Source organism: Rhinolophus hipposideros (assembly GCF_964194185.1).
Source record: "Rhinolophus hipposideros genome assembly, chromosome: 25".
Lineage (NCBI taxonomy): Eukaryota > Metazoa > Chordata > Mammalia > Chiroptera > Rhinolophidae > Rhinolophus > Rhinolophus hipposideros.
In genome coordinates, this window is record NC_138071.1 from 17,686,949 (window position 1) to 17,708,707 (window position 21,759).

Sequence of the window (21,759 nt, forward strand, 5' to 3'; positions counted from 1 at the left end):
CAAATCTGCTGTTAAGGATTTAGATGACTAAAGAGGTTTGCAGTTTAACTTGACCTAAGATGGGACCTGCTTCCTGTCGGCGAAACTGGACCACTGTGACCAGCAGGTGTCAGAAAGAGAGGGGTAGAGGCCTAGGGCTACCAGGTGGTGACAGCAATGAGCAGTTGGGTCCTGGGACCCACCTGGCTCCACCTTAGCCGCTCAGGGGCCTGGTGCTCTCCATCATTCCTGGGTGAAGCCTAGCAACCACTGCTGCTCAACTACTTATGTGGCTAAACTGCAAAGCAGTAAATGCCACCTAATAATTAGGGGCTATAGCCATCCGATATGAGTAACAAAACAACTTGTCTTTACGAAATTTGAGGCCAACACCTGTCGATCCCATCCTTTTCCTTGCCTTTGGCCATTTAATTCTGGATAAGGGAACGTTAATAAAAACAAGCAGCAGCATTTGTAAAACAGGGAGTTTAAAAAAGCCTGTTTCAAGCATTCAATCCTTCCCTCTGTCATGTGAAGGAAGACTCAATGAGAAAGAAGGCAGCTGTCTACAAGTCAGGACAAGGACACTCATCAGAACACCCCGCCACCCTGATCTTGGACTTCCAGCCTCCTGAACTGGGAGGTTTCTGTTGTTTCAGGCACCCAGCCTGTGGTGGTTTCTTATGGCTGCCCAAGCTGACTGGATGCCAGTTACGGATGCTTTTCTTCCCTCTGGACTAGACAATGAGCTCATGAAAGCAGTTCTTTGTGAGTAGTGCCGCTTAGTAAACAGGACTTTGGCCTTCACAGGTAGGACGACAAACCAAGTAATTTGTGGAACTACAAATAGGTTGATGTCCTGGCTTGGCCCTAAAGCTGTGGCTCCCATCTTGGCTGCACACTAGAATTCCTCGGGGGGCCTGCTAACTCTGAATGCCCTGACTACACCCAGGACCAAATAGATCGTCACCAGGGGTGATGTCCAGATATCACCAATATTTAAAGCTCTGCAGGTAACTTCAATGTGCAGCCAGATGAGACCCAGCATCCTAAAGGTCCAGTACTGGGGTGAGTACTAAAAGGACTTTCCCCACTAAAAGGAAAGGGGCCAAGTCCTCATTCCTGTTGCAGAGCTGAATGGCTGCTTTATGGGGATCAATGGGGTGAAAGTCAAGTGGGACAGACGGCGAATCATTTCAACAAATCAAAACAGCATCCATCATTTCAACAACGAACAGCATTAAGCTCACAAAAGTATCTTTTATTTGAGGCAAGAAGTTTGGCTGAAAGGATAACCAAAACCCAAATTGTTAGTGGCACTATTCTTCACTTTGCAGATTCAACTTAGTCAGAAAACGGTTATCGAGGCTGTATTTTCCCCAGCTGGACAAAAAGGGCAAAGAAAACTGGAAGAGACTTCTAATCTACTGATACTGCGCTTCAGACGGAACCCCAAGCAGGCCGAGCCCTCGCTGGTTCGTCAGCAGGTCGCTGACCCACCGCCGAGGGACGCAGGCCACACTACACTACACACAGGGAGAATGAGGCGGGACAAGAGCAGGCACCCACAGCTTCAAAACTCTTCCTTGAAGGGATAATCCTTGTGGGAGGTACAGCTGTCAGGAGAAAAGAGGAATACGTTAGCTTTCCAAGAAGAGATTTCAAATATCACACGTTACAAAAAGACAGAAATGGTGAGTGTCTCATTTCAGGCCGAAAGAACAGCCGAGAGGCCACAAGTCAGTTCTGCGACTCAGGTCATGGGTCAGCACTTGCAACTGGGACAGCAGCCCGCCCTCCAGGCTCCTCTGCCACAGGCTCTCGTCCACTGGCACATGCGAGACAAACACCACCCCCTCTGTGCCCAGCCTGTGCCTGGGCACACAGAGCAGCAAGACACAATTCCTGCCTCCTGGCAACTCAGTCTAGCTGGCAGGACCGGAGAGCAGCTTACTGTCATAAGAGGGTGATGATAACATAAGAGATGGTAAGAGTCTCTGTGTGTGACACAGCAAGTGCTCCGAGTCATGGAGGAGAGGGCACCATCACCTCCAGAAGCCTCAGTGGGAGCTGCAGTAAGCCCAGGATTCGAAACACAAAGGAGGGAACAAGCTGGGCATAGACTGAGGGTGGAGAGCTGCAGGCATGTCTGCCTGGGTTCACAGTCCCGTCTGGCTGGGTGAGTGGCTTGTGCTGGGAATGTAATGGCATTAATGTTGAAAAGACTGACTGGGCAGAGTGTGAAAGACCCAGGGGGTACCCAGCTTGGGGCACGAAACTCTTATTCAGATATTCAAAAGCTCCCCCACCGTCTGCTTTTTTTCTTTTCTTTTCTTTTGTTTTTTTTTTTGCATCCTATCAAAACCGAGGCACATAACACTGCTATTAGCTGCGGGGACTCGGTATCAAAATAACCGCCAAAAAAGAGGCAACGTATATGTATGTATATGTATGGTTAGAAAAAGCTTTCTGGGCGACCTGGGAATATTGGAGACAGCCTCTCCCTCCCTACTCCAACTCCAAGCCATCCCCCTTAAACATCAGTAGCCCACAGAATAATCTGACAGCAGATTCTAGAATGGCACTGGAGAGTGAAGAGAGGGTAACTGCAAAGGAACCAGTGAGAAGACCACTGTGGTCTGTCAGCCCCGAGAGCTTCTATACTCTGTCGGCAGTGGAAGGGAGTGGGAGCTGAATGAATGACACAGACGCTCAAAGCAGAACAGATGAAACTTGGGGAATGATTCACTTCTCTTTTCTCCTGCCCACTGCATCTAAACGGGATTTTAGTGTCTAAAGGTTAAATACCATGAACCCAAACAGGGACATCAGAAAGGGCCCTGGTTTGGGGCTGCCAGTGATAAACTCTGTGGCCTGTTCGGAATCTGAGCCCCTGGTGTGACGGCAACACGCTCATCAGGCATGTTCGCACCTGAAACAAAGGACAGAGGATGTCCAAGGTGCCATTGTGGCAGCCGTCTGCCAGGGGCAGTGGTGAAGGCCACCAGCAGAGCAAGTTCTGAAACGGACAGAGAGAGCACCGTACCCTGTCTTAGGGAAGGCTCGAACTTGGCTTAGAAGAGGAACTAACTAAACTCAAGGAGACAGAGTAGAAACAGAGAGCTCAGACAACAAAAATCGTGAGAGGAGGTTCTCAGTCTCCAGTGGAAAATGGGATGTTTCTTCTTGAAAGAAGAAAAGAGTTTTAAGCTTTATGTAGTTATTGTACTGGTAGAAAGGGACAACAAATGACCTTCCTTGCCATCACCTTCAGAATCCAAACTACACATCGGAGGGGACACAAGGAACCAGCGAATGCGCAGCTGGAGGGTCGTAGGTGACTCTGCAGTCAGAGGGGTCGAGTGACTTTTTCAAGAGCCAAGTGGCTTATCAGCGTCAGAACGGGATTATCTCGTGCCCCAAGCACCACGGTCTTCCTACTAATGCCTTTTTATTAAAGTCGTTGTCAGATAAGAGAATCCCAAGGAAATTCTTCTAGGAAGATGGGACAGGAGCTATCTGGTATCCTCTGGTTTCAGATGAGCCACTGAGATTGGAAAATTAAATGTCAAAACATGTGGTAACTGCGGGCAAGGCCAACAATGGACCTGCACCAGGAGACACCAGAGCAGGTACCTTGGCGTCTTCCCTCTGACTGTGTGCCGGTCACCTGGCACAGGTTTAAATGTTGGTTGTGGCACATGGATGAGCACGCAAGGTAATGTGCCAAAGTCGGAACTGCTGCGATGGCAGGACCTGGGCTGCAGGAATTATGCCTTTGCTCTGCAGTACCTAATACTCTCCCAGGACTCTCTCACCTCACCAGGGCACAGATGCGCCAGTTCCTATTGTAGCTGAGTAGGGTGGTCATGTCCTCCGTGCTCAGTTCAAAGTCAAAGACCTACAAGAAAAAAACATCCAATAAGCTCTGCGAGTAAAGAACAAACCGATGACCCCAGCAGTTCTGTGCGGGTCCACGGATGGGCTGCTGCCCTGTGTGGGGACGGGGAAAAAGGGAGACTCAACTCAGAGAAAACGTACTGCATGACTATTGAGAGAAGGCACATGTTTTGGCTGGATATTATAGGGAATAAGGAAAATAGTCCTTCTCTTCTAGAACCTCCAAGCAAAATGATCCTCTTTATTTAGTTCATTTCAAGACCACTACTACGTACTTTGACTGTGGTAAGCACCAGGGAACACAAAGATGGATAAGACATGTCTCTGCCTTAGTTTACAGTGAAACAAAGGACAGACAATAGGTACACTACAAGGAGTAATTAATTGCATACTGTATGAAAGACACTACACACACAGCACTCAGGAAGTTCAGAGGAATTACTGTATTTCCCCAAAAATAAGACCTAACCGGACAATCAGCTCTAATGTGTCTTTTGGAGCAAAAATTAATATGAAACCTGGTCATATTATAGTAAAATAAGACCCGGTCTTACATGCTAGTAAAAAAAGACCTGGTCTTATAGTAAAATAAGATCGGGTCTTATATTAATTTTTGCTCCAAAAGACGCATCAGAGCTGATTGTCCGGCTAGGTCTTATTTTCGGGGAAACACAGTAGGAATGAATTCCAGCTAGCGCACTGAAGGCTGTGATCAAAGGATTTGAGACGGGCCTGAGAAGCCAGATAAGGTTTTGACAGAGAGGGCAAGAAAGGTATATCAGGAGAATGATCGGCACGAAGATCGCGGTCCTCCAAGGAGAAGGAGAATTTGGCCCTCGGCATCAGGTGATCACAGAATGTGCAGGAGGAAAGTCTGTTGCAGACCTCTGTTTACAAACGTGCAATAATGTGCAAGGACTACTTAGTAAGAGGTGAAAATAAAATAATGTAGTACTATGAGATCAGTCGTTTAAAAATGTTCCTTTCCTCACACCTTGAAAAAATATAGTTAAAACAGCTGAAGTAAGAAGAAAACTCTCCCCTACTACATAATAAGCTCCCCTCCCTCCCAGGGCCTCACCCAGGTTCTCAGGTGACCAACAACAAGTGTCACAGCCACAGCCTATGACCAGTGGACCAGGGAAAACCAGCTGCTCTCTGTGGAAAAAGTTGCTTGGAACCAAAGCTTAGGTGGAGATGGTGTGGCCGTGGTGGAGCTGCTTAGCTTAGCGAGAGCAGAGGCTCACGGCGTCCGGACCCACTTGGAGCAGCTCTTCTCCCACACGGACTCCCCACCACTGGTGAGGCAGGCAGGGAGGGTTGTGAGGCCAGGCTGGCTCATTTGCTCTGGCAGTGCTCCAAGGGCCCTCACTGGTGCCCCAACACCAGCCCTGCTGCTCTGTCCATTGTGAGGTGGGGTCTTTGCAGTGCCCAGACTCATCACCAGCACAGCAGCGTGTCCTGAGTGCTTACTAAGGTACCAAGCAGCGTGTGAAGCTCTTCCTTTGATGTCTCTTATTTAATCTTCATGTCAACCCTCAAAATCAGTATTATTTTACAGATGGTAAACCAAGGCACTAACTAACCAAACCCTGACGCAAACCCAGGCAGTGTTACTCGACAACAGCATTTCTCAGGGCCGACCCTGAGTGAGTCACTGAGGAGCCTCAGCATAGGGGTGTGTACGTACGGGGGCCATGGAGACACAGGACCTCCACCCGGGAGGAGCCACTGTCCCAAGTCCTCGGTGGGCCTTACAGCCCACTGAGGTTGGCGCCCTGACTGAGAAGGGACAGAAGGGTGGAGCTCCCACATGCGACCTTCCAGGGACGAGATGAGAGGTCCTGTGAAGAGCCTGCCAGGAAAGCTTGGGCTGACCATCCGGGACTTTACCTGAAAGTTCTCAGCAATGCGTTCAGGCGTCACAGACTTGGGGATCACGACCAAATTCCTCTGCATGGGGAACCGGATCAGAACCTGCAAATCGACGTGCCGAGTGCGTTTGGACACCAGGAACTCTACACCATTATCTCATTTAGTCGTATGCGTCCATAACCACGAGGGGGAATTCCGTAACTTGGCATGTGAGAAAACCAAGGCGCAGGGAGGGACGTTAAGGTCACCCCCACACCAAGTGGGAGGGTGGCACTCAAGACCTGGCCCCAGAGCCCTGCTCTCCGCCACCCCGCCATGCGCTTCCGTGCCTCCTCTCAGGTGTACTACCTGCAGGCAACAGTCCACTGTCACATGGGAGAAAGAACGTTGCCCGTGCAGCTCAGAGACTGGTCTTCTGAGTGCAGAGAGGAGCTTCCACCTACAGTTAGCAACTGCTGACCCTCGCAGCAGCCTGGGAAGGTCCTGGGGCACTCCTGTTATTCCCAGACCCCACGGAAGTCTTCTAGCTCTCCAGTTGGTGGCCTACACAACCCAGGACCCCAAGCTGCACGTCCAGGCAGGGTTTGACTGGCTCAGTCACCTCTCCCTCCTGGCTTACTGGGACCAGCACAAACACAGAAGTTCTGGGAGTAATCACGAGTGCCTGGAAAGGGCCGTACCTGGGCTGTGGATTTATTGTACTTCCCAGCTATCGCTTTGATCCTGGGATCCTCTAGCAGGGAAGGGTCCTCAGGCTTGGCCCTGGAAACAGGAAGATGCCTCGTGTGAACAGCTGTCATCACTGCCACTCGCGGCAGCCCGCACCCCTAACCCTCACACCCATCAACCTCAGGGGGTAGCCCGCCAGTGTCCTCCTGATTGGAAGCTTGGTTACAACCTCCCAACCCTTTGGAAAAAGAGCAGGCCTCTTGCTACTAGAAACGCCAGCCAGGACACCCAATTAAGAGGCTCCCGAGAAGGTATGCAAATCGGCCCTAGAAGCATTTTCCTTGATGCTGAATTTTTCTTTTTAACCATGTCTAATCTTCACCAGCTGATAAGAAAACATAGTCCCATGGAAACTCACCAGGGCCTGTCGGGGGACCCGAGGGGACTGTAAGCAGTCACCACAATGCCTTTGGAGTGGCAGTACTGGACTAACTTCTCCTGAGTGAGGTATGGGTGGCACTCGATCTGCAAATACAAACAAGAGGGCTGGTGGCAGCACTGTGGGCACAGGTCATGGGACATACACGAAGTCTCTCCATGCTAAGTCCCTTCCCCCACCAGATAGAAACTTACGTTTAACCAATGTCCTGTCTCCCAGATATGATGTAACAACTGCCACCAATTCCCAGCTCATGGCCTTGACGTTAACAGCAATAATCTTGTTACCATGGACTGTGGCCGTGGGCCCTAAAGGTTTCTTCTGGCTTTGGCCATTTATCAACTGGGACAGGTCTAAGGATTTCGTTGTGTACACGGGGCTAATCTGTGCCTCGTTGAGCCATCACAAGCCAGGCTCAAACCCTTCCTCTCCTGCAAGTTTCACTCCCAGACGTGTCACTACTGTTCTGAACTATAAATGAGGTCTCTGCCACTTCCCTGGAGCTGGCCTCCTGGCTGCAACGTGGGTGCCGCGGATAAGAAATAACTGCCAGGATCCATTAACAACAAAAGTCAGCCACACACGCCAGCGTTCTTGTGGGATGTTTACCTGGTTAACCACTGGCTTGTATTTTAAGCCAGGTTTGTTTAAGATCCTCTCGATTTGGAGATGGTTGAAGTTGGAGATTCCGATAGCTTTCACCAGCCCTTCATCCACCAGCTCTTCCATGGCCTAGAGACAAAAGAGGGTCTGCTGGCTGCTGACGCATGTCCTAAAGGACAAGGATCAGAAGCATCTTTTGCACCCATCCTGCCCTTACTATCCAGTGCCAGCAAGTTAGACCTTTGAGATGCCAAGAGACGCCAAGCCAAGAGCCAGGCTGGCTTTCATGAGACAAGAAGAGCAAAAGCAGTGACAGAAGGACAAAATGCAGTGACAGAAATGGCAGAGCAGATCAGTCACACCTCATCCACTCACAAGGACAACAGGAAACCAGCCCTGAAGAAGAAAGCAAACCCAGGGGCTGCCTTACCGCCCAGGTGTCCAGAAAATCGGCGCTGCTGGGAATTACGTTGCCTTTGGGATCCAGCGGGAAAAACTCGTTCCCAGGCTGTCGTTACAACAAAAACAAACCATTAGTAATAGCCCTACCTAAACCTGCTGGGGGAGCTGCATCTTTGAAGCCACATTCTTAACATATTCTAAACTACAAGAGCTGGCTAAGTTTTTAGAAGATAATCAAGGGCAAATCTGTGTGTCAGTGTGAAAAAGACATAGGCAGACAACTCCTGAAGCCCCCAGACACTTATTCTAACAAATGCGTTGGAGCTGACTGTGAGATGAAGAAGGATTAATTCTTGGTCAGTGAGATGAACCCCACCATGGACTGGAGTGTGAGGCTGGGGGAAGGGCACAAGACGAGGGCTCATGAGGTCCACATCCTGGCTGGACCATAGCCTACACAACTGTCACCCTGCCGCGCCTCGCTGGCATATCATGAAAAACAAAAGATGAAACTCAGGTCCTGACACACCACAGCGCAATAAAACGGGAGCTATCGGGTGAAACCTACACTTTCCCTCTGGCTGACAAAACAGAAAACTAAGCTCGTGGCTAGCACGAAGGCAAAGGGCATAACAACGCTAGATTCTTTTTGTGTCAAGAGCCACGCTGCCAATAAATATTCACAAGCTTCCACAGGATGGCACATTCCACAGGATGACACATATGTGCAGGGGGTGAATGTGCACGTGCGTACATGCCAGTGGGCGGGCCAGGGATAGTTGATACCTATGGCTGTGTACGGAAGTGTCACCCGAGCCATGTCTGCTGTCACAAAGCTGTGAATTATACAATCACCAAATGACCCAGTGAGTGCAGTATTCCTCAAACTTCCTGCAGGTCAGCGGGGGTTCTGATTCAGACACCCTGCGTGGGGCCCAAGACTGATTTCTAACAAGCTCCCAGGTGCTGCCGCTGCTGTTGGGCTAGGGACTATACCTTGAGCAGTGAAGACACACACAGAGCGTGTACCATTCATAACCGGCTAACGAGGGAGGACATAACATGTCCTAGGTTACGCCCGAGCCCTGTGCCCCATACCTTGAAGCACGTCGGCCAGTGGATAAGGTAGAGGTCCAAGTAGTCCAGCTTCAGATCACTGAGCGTCTTCTGACAGGCTCCTTTCACCAGGTTTTTCTCATGATATGTGTTCCACAGCTGAAGCCAACGAGAGAACACATCTTATTACTGCCGCGCAGGAAGCTGTCTCCTGGCTGGTTGCCAGATGCTCGAAGCTGGAGGAGTCGCTTTCCTCTCCCCACAACCCACCTAGGTCACCGTGATGCTACAGATGGTGGGCAAGGAGAGTCCCTTTCACACTGTGAATCCTAACTTTCCAAAGGAAGATAGGATAATCAGATCAAGGGATACCCCTTAGAAGGGCCAAACTAAAGGCAAAAACTAGAATGGACAGGTCACCCAGCCAGCCCGAGGCCCTACATGAGTTCTGAGGGCAATCTTCCCACTAAGCTGGTCTTCGTGGAGCCAGCCTCACTCTCCCACCAGGTGTTCTCTGGACACCAACAGCCTCCAGGTAAAAAAATGGTGCCCAGCAATGGAGATCCAGTCTGCAGATGGGAAGCAAGTTGCGTCCTCAAAGATAAGTCCCTGGAAAGGGGGCACCAACCCACAACCTCAGTCTCATAAGAAAGGGGCTCTGACCACTGGATCCAAATCGAACGACCATCCAATAGACAGCCATGGATGGGTGAGCTCTGGAACCCTCTACCGTCTTGAGTCAACACATTTCCCCTGGAAGAATCGTCTGCCGAGTGATAACTGTAGCTGTACTAAGAGGCCCCAGAGTATGGCTTTGGCTCCTAAGCTGATGCCGCCACTGGATAAACAAAGACGAGAACCCTATCCCGCAGGCTCCCCTGCAAAGCGGCACCTTGCTGACGATGAAGAGGTCCTCACGCTTCACCACCTGCTCCTTGAGCTTCTCCTGGATGGCCAACCCCACCTCGTTCTCGTTCTGGTACACGTGAGCACAGTCGATGTGGCGGTACCCCAGGTCAATCGCCACCTTCACAGCTTCTGTCACTTTGCCTGGAGGGGACTGAAAGGAAACGAAACAGAAGGCATGGAGTGAAAATCCAAAACGAAACAGAACACGTCGTTTGCTCACAACCCAGGGAGGAGGGCAGGGTGAGCTGCCCGCTACTGACTGAAGCGCCTGTTCCTGGCAGGCCAGCCACGGAAGGCCCAGGGACGTTTCTGAAGCAGATTCTAAACTATTTGCTCAGACGGAATGAGGTGAAGTGTCACATTGCTTAGTTTTATCAAATCTGATGACGATTTAAGAGCAGCACACATCACTTTACAAAGATGTGCCAAGGCCACTCCGTTTCCTTGTTTCTTCACATCTGTTGATTTACAAACCACTGGATAAAAACCACTCCATTATGATTCCATTAGGTTCCCAGAACAATAAGGGGTACCATTTCCAACAAATAGCTCAAAATATTTCAAAAATCGCTGCAAATGTTTACCCACTCCCCATCTGGTTTCCGAGTTCAGCCTGTGCTTTACTCTCGCCTTGGTGCATGGACTCGGAGCTTGGCCATCACGTGTTTTTGAGCAGTTCTGGGAGATTATCATAAAGTCAAGAATGTTACTGATGCAGATTCAAAGGTGGTGCCTTGGATTCTCACTGCACAAGAATCCTGAAGCTCACCACACGGGGCGTGGTCGGAGCTGCAAAGAAACTGAATGGTGTCTGTGCCCAAACCATCTGAGTGACCACGACAGGTGTGGGGTCCTGGCTGTTGAGGAGGCGGAGGCGCCTGCATCGCCTTTGAGCTTCCCCCACACTGACTGCACACTTACTCCATCTCCTGCTCAGAGCACAGAGCTGAAAAATAAACATGTGTGCCACGGACTGTTGAATGAATACAGCGCATTCCTCTGAAGAGCTGGGGTAGAAAAGAATAAAAGGGAAAACTCCCCAGGGCCATCGGCAGCTGCGGACATCTGCTGTTTTGACATCAACTGTTGTGAATAGGCGAGGGGGGCAGAACACAGGGCTCTGGGAGCCAATGCATGACCAGAGCCTGTGAGCACCGTGACCTTGCTCGCCACCACGGAGGGAGCCGTGAGGCAGGGTGGCAATGCTAACCTCAGGTGTAAGATCAGGGAACATCGTCAGATGATCTGGCAATCTCCTATTTCCCTGGAGGACCGCAGAAGCTGCACCTGCAGCCTTCCCCACCCTCCATGGTTCAAGGAACAGACAGCAGAGCACCTCGGCATATCCAGAAGACAGTAATTACCACAACCTCTCTGTGGTATCCTGGGCAGTGCTGTTGCTGAGAGCAGAGCACACCCATTCCCAAGAAAGATAACAAGTGAGGGACCCAGGGGAGGAAACTGCCCAGCATGCATTTAACTTTCTTCAGACTTGAGGGCACCCTGATGGATTTTCTCCAGAGCCTTGTACTGTGCCCGCCCCCAACCCTGGGCAGAGGAGCGGGCGCATTCCTCAGGCCCAGCCTAGTCACGTACTGCGTCTGCCACAGCCACTGGAGCAGGGGCATGACCCAAACCAGGATCACCAGATTCAATCTTTGGACTTTAGTTGGCACCGCCAAAATAAGATTTCACTGTGGTGGGACCTCACCGTACTGGGAGGATGAGAGGCAGGAGCTGCTAAAGAAATATGGGGACGAGAGATAGATACGGGCTGAGAGAGACCTCTCCCGGTGACATCATTTATATCCTTGAATCTGGTACAACTGAGGTCCTTTTTAGGTCAACAAATCCCCACCTCAAACACTTTTTTTTTCCTGCTTCAGTTTAAGTCGGTTATTCGGTTCCTTGGAGCCAGAAGAGTGCAGACCCAGAGAGGGTCTGAACGGTATGACACAGCCCTTGTGACATGAAAAATCCATGAGAATAAGGAGCTGCAGCCACTTGCAGAATCTCCCTGAGCTCTCACAAAGACAAGCAAATGGTATTTAGGTCACTATATCTTTTGTCCAGCATCTCTGAAGGAATACGTGCACACATAGGGGGAAAAGGGACTAAGCTACTAACCATAAAACTTTTTTGTACTTAAAAAAAAGGAAACCTACTCCAAGCCTGTACCTATACCATTTCTTTCACTGTCACCTCCCCTATCATGCGTGCACACAATTCAGTACAAGCCTCATCGCCTCACCCCCCAAAATCTAAAGTTATCTGACTTTTTCATACCAATTCAACCCGTATCTTTTGGGCACCTGCTATTTACCAGCCACTCTGAAAAGTGCTAGAAATAGTTGTGAATGAGGCAGACACCGCCTTGCCCTCAATGAACTCAGTCTGCAGAATGAATGATTTAAATGCACAGATTTCTGTAATGTTATTTTACATAAATATACAGCTTTTCAGGGCGTTTAGTGCTCAGGTGAATGATTAAAAACCTACTTTTATCAACTTTTACTGCAACTTTTATCAACTTTTACCATAGTTAGCCTAGAGTAGTGATTTCCAAACAAGAGGCCTGAGGTCTGGACCATAATTTCTGAAAACACAAAATAGAGTAAAAATTTCAGAATGCGTCCCACCTAGCAAGGCTAAGTATCGTTCTGTGGAGCTAATGTTCCAGCTATAGGTGCATGTCTGTGAGCTACATTGTTACAGAAATTGTAATTAGATATTGCCAAGAAAACATCTTTTCACATCCATTCCAAGAGAACAGCCTGCAACAGATGGAAATTAACTCTGTGTCACGGTCATAACTCAATTACACCCTTAGAGCCACCACTGGACTTTTTGAAGGAAACACAAAAAATTACATACATTCTGATCACGTTGGCCAAGAAACACTCTCTGTTTCTGAGGCAACTCTAGGATCCTTTTTCTTATTCACGTTATATTTACTACGTTTCAACTGCAGGTTTAGGGTAAACACCATCCTTTGTTCCATTTCAAACCATTTCACAGGGCACGCAATTATGTCTTTTCTTTCCTCGTCTGTGTATAAATATCCAAAGCCCAGGCCCATATTCAAAGTTCATGGGAAAACGTGGGTCGTACTTGTGCAATGTAATACAGAAGACCTGAAATTAACTTATAAGCGGCTTAAAAATATTGGGTTTTGCCTCAGCGCCCATTAATACCTTCTGTGCCCCCTAATTTTCAGATAATCAGTCTATCCATTTTATTCCTCACCCTTTCTTAGGGACGTTCAGTGGTGTTCAGATTTCGGGAGCCAGTTTTCATCGTGCCAACAGTTTCCCACGGGCGGTAACCACCAAATCCCTAGATTCTCTTGGGAGTCCTGCCCGGCACACAACGCCCCCAAGTGCCACGCCGGGGTGGAGGCGTTCAGCCCCGCACAATGACATGTGCACGATGGCATTTTACACAGATGACGGAGGCAGTGAGGGAACCAGCACAACAGTATATCCCAACTATAGAAATTCCCCAGGTCCGACACGAAAAGGCATGGGTCCTGGGCAAACTCGTGCGACCTAATTTAATTATCTGCAATCTCCGGGCTCCCCTTGGGGGCTTACCTTATTCCTGAGCGAGGAAAACCAGACACGATTAAGGACAAACAATGTAGAAGGCAGACCAAGGGGTGGTGCAGCAAGGGCCCGAGGAGAGGGACTCGGGCGCTCAGCGCCCCCCGTCTCTAGCTCCGCTCCACCTCGCGGGCTCCTCCCGACCCCCATCCCCGGGCCGGGGCAGCGGGGAGTCGGGAAGCACCCCTCGCCTTCAGTCCCGCTTAGTGATTTTCCAGCTGCGATCAGATTTCAAGTCCGGCGTCGCGGTTCCACGCACCGGTGTGTGCGGGGGCTGCCTTCCGCGGGCCCACGCCGAACACCCTCCCGCCCGGGCTCCCGCATCCCGGCGGGGCCGCCCCGAGCCCGCCAGGAGCCGGGAAGACCCTCGGAGCCCGGACGCCGCTGAGGGTCACCGCAGGTCCCTCCCCGCCCCAGGCTGCGCGGAGCCGGAGCGTGCGCCCCACGGCACCTACCTTCCAGGTGCCCAGCCCCACGAGGGGCATCTTGGCGCCGGTAGACAGCACGACGTGGCGGGCCATGACCACGGAGCTCCGCAGACGCCCCCCCAACAACCACGACGCCGTGGCGCCTGCGCGCGGACCTTTAAGTAACCGCCGCGTGGGGCACCAACGGCCCCGAACGCTCAGTATCCGGTGACGCAAACGCGGCTCTGATTGGCCCGCCCGAGCCGAGGTTGCGGCCACCAGAGTCGGTGTTGCAGCTCGGCTGGGGCGCTGCCTCCGCAAGGTCCTAGAGAGGCCCGGATTTTTCCGCTAGGGTTGCAGGCCCACGGCTCGTGGGGTAGACGAGACCTCGCCAACCCCTGTGGCGCTTGGCGAAAGTAACAGACGTCCGACAACTATGTAGCTTGGGAAAGAATTTTGGTTTATTTCTTTCTGGTTTGTTTGTTTGTTTGTTTGTTTGAGATCCTGAAGGATTCATTTGTCTATTGTCCAAGTCCAGTATTTGGGAACTTGACAAATGTCCCGTCCTTAATTTTTAGGAACCATGCTGACTCCTGGTATCTTTTAGCGCACTTGGCTCTACAGGAACGTGCATTCCAGAGAAATGGCTTCCAATGTTGTTGCACAACAGTCTCCAGATTTCAGGTCTGTAGCTCCTGGGGCTATCTGCACACCTTACCCTAGGTGTGAGCTATGTCGTACACACTGGGTGTGAGCTATGTCTGTACACAAGGCTTCCTCCAAAAGCAGCATTTCTGCAGGCTAGGAAGCCTTGATGAGTTTGATCTAGAACACACCGAAGGCATTCAATCCTTAGCAAGTGAGAATCAAGAAGAGTGAATAGGCAGATACCCACAAAAGAAAAGTCAGCTTTAATATTGAAGCTTCAAGTACTTCCAATTAGGAGGTGCTAAATAATAAATCCATCAGCCCTAATTGGCAGGTAAGAAGACATTATTTTCCAAGATAACCAAAGGAAAGTTGTGGATGTGCTTTGAAGACAAGTTTGGTTTCCTTCAAACAACCTCTCTCCATGATGCTCCATCCTACCCTAAACCTCTTTCTGCTCCATCACCCTCTGATCTTTCCTCTAATCATGCAAGATTGAGAACTGCATCTGCCCAGTAATGACTCAGGAACCAGACTTCTCTAAACTCCAGTCTGGTGATTTTCCATTTAGTGATTTCTAAAAAGTGCCCCCTAGGAAAATTTTGTACACAACAGACTAGCCCAGAGATTTTTCCATTAAACTTTTGTAAAAACTGTTGGTAGTGGGCAAATTCTGATGCTGTTTGTCCCCAAATAATAGAATTTTAATGTAAGCCTAAAGCTGGTAACTTAGTTTGTGGTAGAAGACCAGTAACCCACCACTTTTCATTCATAAGATCCCTGTTGTCATAGTGGTTGCTGCCCAAAGGACTAGTGTTTTTGGAAAATGATACACCTTGACCAGGCTGGTATACACGAAGGGGTCAGCTGTTAGCGACCAGGACTCAATATGAAGGGCTTTGTTGTCGTTTGTATGATGGATGAGTATAAAAGCTGACTGCTTGAAGGCGTACCTGTCTAAATCTGAAGTATTCTGACCAGGTTTCCCAAGTGTAAAGCAGTCAGACCTGTGGAATTTCTAAAGCAACAATAAGACTATAGTTGGGATATACTGTTGTGCTAGTTTCCTAACTGCCTCTGTAAGCTTTGTAAAATGCCATTGTGCACATATCAAAATTATGCTTAAGAAAACCTTCAATGGAATCCTTCTGAGAAACATTCTAGTACTTTCTTTTTTTCCACACGCAATCAATCTTTATTTTACAATATGTACAACTTCTTAAAAATTAACACAATTCTTGGGCCGGCCTGGTGGCGCAGGCGGTTAGAGCTCCATGCTCCTAACTCCGAAGGCTGCCGGTTCGATTCCCACATGGGCCAGTGGGCTCTCAACAAAAAAAAAAAAAAAAAATTAACACAATTCATATACAAAATATTAACACAGTAGTGATTTTTAAGTTTGATACGCAATTCAAATAAAGAAATGTTAAGATGGCAAAACTATACTAAGCAATTTTTGCATCAGTGAATCTAGCTCACTAGTTCAGGCTGAACATTCACTCTCCGCAGTACCTCCTCAGGCATACAAAACACAGGACTAACAGGTGTAATCTCTTCTTCTCCCAAAAGTGACAAGCCAGCAATTCCAAATAAAGTATGAAAAGGATCTCCCATATCTCCTGGCCTGTCTGCAAATCCTCCTGTTCCTTCATCTTGACATGCTAAAATGAAACTACGCAGTTTCTCTCTATCAATCCAATGAAGTCTTCCAATTATCTTTAGAGAAGCCAACACCCACCATGAGTAGCATACATTTGGTAACTTCTCTGGCTTTCCATTGAGTCCACCTGAAGGTAACTGTCGTTCACAAAGTCACCAACCAAGTAAATCAGAATTTACTTGATACAACTGATTAGTAATAGCCAGGAATCCTGCCCAGCATGGGATTCAGAACCTGGCCTACAACCAAATCCACCATCAAAGTTCATACACGATAGAACAAATTCGATTGCTTTTTCCACATTAATAGCATCCAGCTTTCCCAATAGAGCCAAAATTGCCATTGCACAAAAAGAGAATCTTGTATCAATTTCTCCCCAAATATCACCAGCAAAAGAACCATCTTCTTTCTGTAGACTCTGAACATATTCAACAACTTTATTTACGTCAATAACATTAATACTATCATAGAGAGTAAGAATCTGGACAGCACTCAGAGTATATAAAAGATGAGGATCATATCCGATACTAGCACTTATTCCACCGCACTCGTGTTGACATGACTTAATAAATGTGAGAATTTCTTCTCTATTCATGCGATGTAGTTGTCCCATGAGATCCATTACAGTCAGACCCCAATAGATGCCACTCATTCTCAAATACTCAGACATACAGTATTCCTTCCTGCATTTCAAGGCGGTATCTTCAGTGCTTGGCATGCATAAGTTGGATACCATTTTTAAGAAACATGGGCCACAAATACCGGCTGCTTATGCAGAATGGTCTGACTCCTTTAAAATAAACTTTCAACACAAAATTATACATACATAGTCATCTTTCTTTGAGCCATAGGACGCGATATAATCTGCATGCTTCTCCAGTAAGAGGTGTCAGGTGCATTTGACTTGAAAATAACGTCCTTCTGTGGTGTGCCCATATCTAAAAGCAAAAAGAGCCATTCTAGTACTTTCTATCAAGAGCAATAAGAATCTTAATGTACTCTGAACCAGTAATCCCATCATGAGAACTAGTAATCTCATCCTGATGGACTAATTTAAAAGGAAAACACACACACACACACGTATGAAAAACAGTTCTATACACATAAAACAGTACATGACCAACAATAGTCAGAGATAACAAGTAGCCATTAAAAATGAACATAGAGAAATGTGTATATGAAAAATTTGTGAAGGTAGAAAACAAAATCATAAATATCACATGATTATAAGCATAAAAACAACTGGTAACATAAAGTTAGGAAGAAGCCCAAGGAAATGGGAAATATCTTTGGTCAGAATATTTCATTAATAAATACAATCTGCAGTTAACTATTTTTTCTTTTATTTTTTTCAATTTATTTTATTTTTTAAAGATTTTTATTAAAATATAGCTAATATACAACACTATATTAGTCCAGGTGTACACCGTAGTCATTCAACATTTCTATACCTAAAGAAGTGATCACCATGATAAGTCCAGCAACCATCTGACACCCTACCACGCTATCACAATATTATTGATTATATTCCCTATGCTGTACATTACAACCCTGTGACTTATTTGCTTTATACCTGAAGATTTAAACCTCTTATTCCCCTTCACATTTTCCCCTCCTTTTTTAATTTTTCAATTACAGTTGACATTCAATATTATTTTATATTAATTTCAGGTGTACAGCATAGTGGTTAGACATTTGTATAATTTCAGAAATGATCCCCCTGACTAGTCTAGTCCCCACCTGGCACTATACATAGTTATTACCATATTATTGACTATATTCCCTATGCTTTGTTTTACATCCCCATGACTATTTTGTAACTATCAGTTTGTACATTTTACAGCCTGTCCTCCAATTCCTTCCATCTATTACCCCAACAAATCTAGTGCCCATCTAACACCGTACATAGTTATTACAATGTCACTGACTATATTCCTTATGAAATACCCTACATCCCCATGACTACTGTGTAAGAACCAATTTGTACTTCTTAATTCCTTCCCCTTTGTCATTCATCTCCAACCCCACTCCCATCTGACAACTATCAAAATGTTCTCTGTATCTATGAGTTTATTTCTGTTTTGTTTGTTTATTTTGTTCTGTATATTTTACATATAAGTGAAATTTCATTGCATTTGTCTTTCTCTGTCTGACACTCCATTCAGCACAGTACCCTCCAGGTCCGTCCATGCCACCACAGATAGCAAGAACCCATTCCCTTTCATAGCTGAGCAATATTCCATTGTATGTATGTACCACTTCTTCATCCATTCTTCCATCTACAGACACCCAGGCTGCCTCCACATCTTGGTCATTGTAAAAAATGCTGCAATGAACATACAGATGTGCACGTCCCCTCAAAGCAGTGTTTGCATTTCTTAAGATAAATACCCTGAAGTGGGATTATTGGGTCCTTCTTTATCTCTTATTATAGCCTTTGTTTTAAAGTCTGTTTTGTCTGGTATAAGTATTGCTATCTCAGCTTTTTTGTTGTTGTGTTTTGTTTTTGTGTGTGTGTGGGGGGTTCATTCCCATTTTCATGAAATAACTTTTTACATCCCTTTACTTTCAGTCTATGTGTGTCTTTCAATCTGAAGCGAGTCTCTTACAGGCAGCATATGTAAGGGTTTTGTTTTCTTATCCATTGAGCCACCCTATGTCTTTTGAGTGAACATTTAATCCATTTACAGTGAAAATAATGGTTGATTGATATGTAGCCATTGCCATTTTGTTATTCATAATTTTTGTCTTAAAGAAGTTTCTTTAATATTCCTTGTAATACTGGTTTGATTATTGATGATGATGAACTCCTGTAGCTTTTTTTCTTTTTTCTTTTTCTCTCTCTTTTTTTTTTTTTTTTTGGTCTGGGAAGCTCTTAATCTGTCTTCAATTCTAAATGATAGCTTTGCTGGATAGAGTAATTTTGGTTGTATTTTCTTACTTTGCATCGCATTGAATATTTTGTCATATTGGATCCCTTTTTGCTTGCAAAGTTTCTGTTGAGAAATCAGCTGACAATCTTATGGGAACTACGTTATATAAGTTTCTAGTTGCCTTTCTCTTGCTGTTTTTATGATTCACTCTTTGTCTTTAACCTTTGCCAGTCTAAATATAATGTGTCTTGGTGTAGACCTGTTCGGGTTCATCTTGTTTGGGACTCTCTGTGCTTGATGGACTTGTATGTCCATTTCCTTCACCAGGTTAGGAAAGTTTTCAGTCATTATTTCTTCAAATAGGTTCTCAATCTCTTGCTTTCTCTCTTCTTCTGGTACTCCTATGCGGTGAATGTTGTTACGCTGGATGTTGTCCCAGAGGTCTTTTAAACTATCCTCATATTTTTGGATTCTTTTTTCTTTTTGCTGTTTCAATTGAGTGTTTTCACATGCTACCATGTTTCCCCGAAAATAAGACCTAGCCGGACTATCAGCTCTAACGCATCTTTTGGAGCAAAAATGAATATAAGACCCAGTCTTATTTTAATATATATATTGTATAATTAAATATAATATAATATAATATAATATAATTAAATATAATATAATATCAGGTATAATATAATATCAGGTATAATATAATATAACATAATACCAGGTCTTATATTAATTTTTGCTCCAAAAGATGCATTAGAGCTGATGGTCCAGCTAGATCTTATTTTTGGGGAAAACGGTACTTTGTTTTCCAAATTGCTGATTCAATCCACTGCTTCATCTAGTCTACTGGTGATTCCTTCTAGTGCTTTCTTCATTTCAGTTATTGTATTCTCCACTTCTGACAGGTTCTTTTTTTTTTAATGACACATTTATTCAGTGTCATGATCAGACTATTACATTTAGCAATCAACAGCATGGGTGCAAAAAAAAAAATCTACTTTAAAACTCTTTGTTGGAATGCTTTACACTTTCCATAGAACAGAAACTAAAATAACCTGTTATACATTTAGTCACAAATACAGTCCTTGAGTTTCTTGCCCATACACATGAGTATTGTCTAAAACATGTCTTCTTTGTAGCAGCTAGGCCACCGCTACGGTGCTTGGCTGAGTTCACAAATCTGTTGTAACCTGTAGCTTCCCTGTCACTTCTCTGGCTCTCCTCTCCTGCTAAGCTTTGTTTACTGGCAGTAATTAAACCCTTCTGCCATTGCCATAGCTACTGCTGCTGCTGGAACCACCATAGCCACCTTGGTTTCGTGGTTTGGCAAAGTATTGGCCTCCACCACCATAGGGGCCAAAGCCTCTGCCTCCAAAGTTTCCTCCTTTCATGGGTCCAAAATTTGAAGATTGATTGTTGTAACTGCCAAAAGCATTGTAGCTTCTGCCACCTCCAAAATTGCTTCCATCATTACCAAATCCATTATAACCATCCCCTCTGCCACCATGCCCACCCCCACCACAACTGCCACCAAAGCCACCTTGACGACTGAAGTTTCCTTCACGACTGAAGTTGTCATATTCCCACAAAAACCACCTCCTCGACCACCACCGAAGTTTCCAGAACAACTTCGACCTCTTCAACTGGATGAAGCACTAGCCATCTCTTGCTTAGATAGGGCTTTCCTTACTTCACAGTTGTGGCCATTCACAGTATGGTATTTCTGAATGACAATCTTGTCTACAGAGTCATGGTCATCAAAGGTTACAAAAGCAAAGCCTCTCTTCTTGCCACTGCCTTGGTCAGTCATGAATTCAATCACTTCAATTTTCCCATACAAATTATTATTTCAAAATAATCTCTTAGGTGATTTCTTCAGTGTCTTCTTTCATACCACCGACAAAATCTTTTTCACAGTTAAGGGGGCAACAGGTCTTTGAGAATCTTCTCCTGAGACAGCCCTCGGGTTCCACAACTCTTCTATCCACCTGCGTGGCTTTGCATTCATGGCTGCATCCACTTTCTCCACGGTGGCATGGGTGACAAACCCAAAGCCTCTAGAGCGCTTGGTGTTTGGGTCTCTCATCACCACACAGTCTGTGAGCGTTCCCCATTGCTGAAAATGGCTCCTCAGACTCTCATTGGTTGTTTCAAAGCTCAAACCTCTGATGAAGAACTTCTGCAGCTGATCAGGCTCTTTGGGAGACTCTGATTTAGACATGACGACCACGGGAGGGGTGACTTTAATGATACTTACTTGAGTGTCCACCAACAGAAAGCCAGATTCTTTTTTTAAGGTTTCTGTGTCCTTTTTTTTAATGCTTGCTATCGCTATTGAAGTTTTCACTAAGTTCCTTGAGCATCTTTATAACCATTGTTTTGACCTCTGTCTCTGATAGGTTGCTTGCCTCCATTTTGTTTAATTCCATTTCTGGAGTTTTCTCCTGTTCTTTCATTTGGGATATATTTCTCTGTTTCCTCATTTTGGCTGCCTCTCTTTATTTGTTTCTATGTATTAGGTAGATCTGCTACATCCCCCAGTCTTGGCCAGGTGACCTTATGTAGTAGGTGCCCTGTGGGGACCAGTGGCACACTCTCCCTGGTCACCTGCACTGGGTGCTCCAGGAGTGTCCCTTATGTGAGTTGTGTGTACCCTCCTGTTATAGTTGAGCCTTGATTACTATTGGCACATCAGTGGGTGGGATTGACTCTCAGGCTGACTGGCTGTGGAGTTTGGCCA

At 46.5% G+C, this 21,759-nt stretch overlaps 1 protein-coding gene and 2 pseudogenes across 3 annotated transcripts; all 3 read right to left on the reverse strand.

Annotated features, from left to right (window-relative positions):
- Positions 1–1,219: 1,219 nt before the first annotated feature.
- On the reverse strand, positions 1,220–14,095 carry AKR1B1 (aldo-keto reductase family 1 member B). The gene is made up of 10 exons (XM_081038019.1): positions 13,890–14,095; positions 9,816–9,983; positions 8,966–9,082; positions 7,896–7,973; positions 7,472–7,594; positions 6,842–6,948; positions 6,435–6,516; positions 5,773–5,856; positions 3,798–3,880; positions 1,220–1,595 (listed from the first exon to the last, which is right to left on the reverse strand). Exons 1-10 carry the CDS (start codon positions 13,953–13,955, stop codon positions 1,553–1,555), a joined length of 951 nt encoding a protein of 316 aa, XP_080894145.1. The 5' UTR covers positions 13,956–14,095; the 3' UTR covers positions 1,220–1,552.
- Positions 14,096–15,959: 1,864 nt separating this feature from the next.
- On the reverse strand, positions 15,960–17,085 carry LOC308493033 (geranylgeranyl transferase type-2 subunit beta-like; annotated as a pseudogene). The gene is made up of 2 exons: positions 16,976–17,085; positions 15,960–16,828 (listed from the first exon to the last, which is right to left on the reverse strand). The product of its transcript is annotated as a geranylgeranyl transferase type-2 subunit beta-like (transcript).
- Positions 17,086–20,272: 3,187 nt separating this feature from the next.
- LOC308492861 (heterogeneous nuclear ribonucleoprotein A1-like) lies at positions 20,273–21,240 on the reverse strand (annotated as a pseudogene). Its single transcript has one exon. The product of its transcript is annotated as a heterogeneous nuclear ribonucleoprotein A1-like (transcript).
- Positions 21,241–21,759: the final 519 nt, after the last annotated feature.

Bases quoted from the DNA above. Each gene is read 5' to 3' on its own strand.
- AKR1B1 (XM_081038019.1), bottom strand. From the start codon at position 13,955: ATGGCCCGCCACGTCGTGCTGTCTACCGGCGCCAAGATGCCCCTCGTG. The intron at 6,517-6,841 runs GTGAGTTTCCAT...TCCTGTTTCCAG, and splicing joins GGGTCCCCCGACAGGCCCTG to GGCCAAGCCTGAGGACCCTT. The intron at 1,596-3,797 runs GTGAGAGAGTCC...TTCTCCTGACAG, and splicing joins CGCATCTGTGCCCTGGTGAG to CTGTACCTCCCACAAGGATT.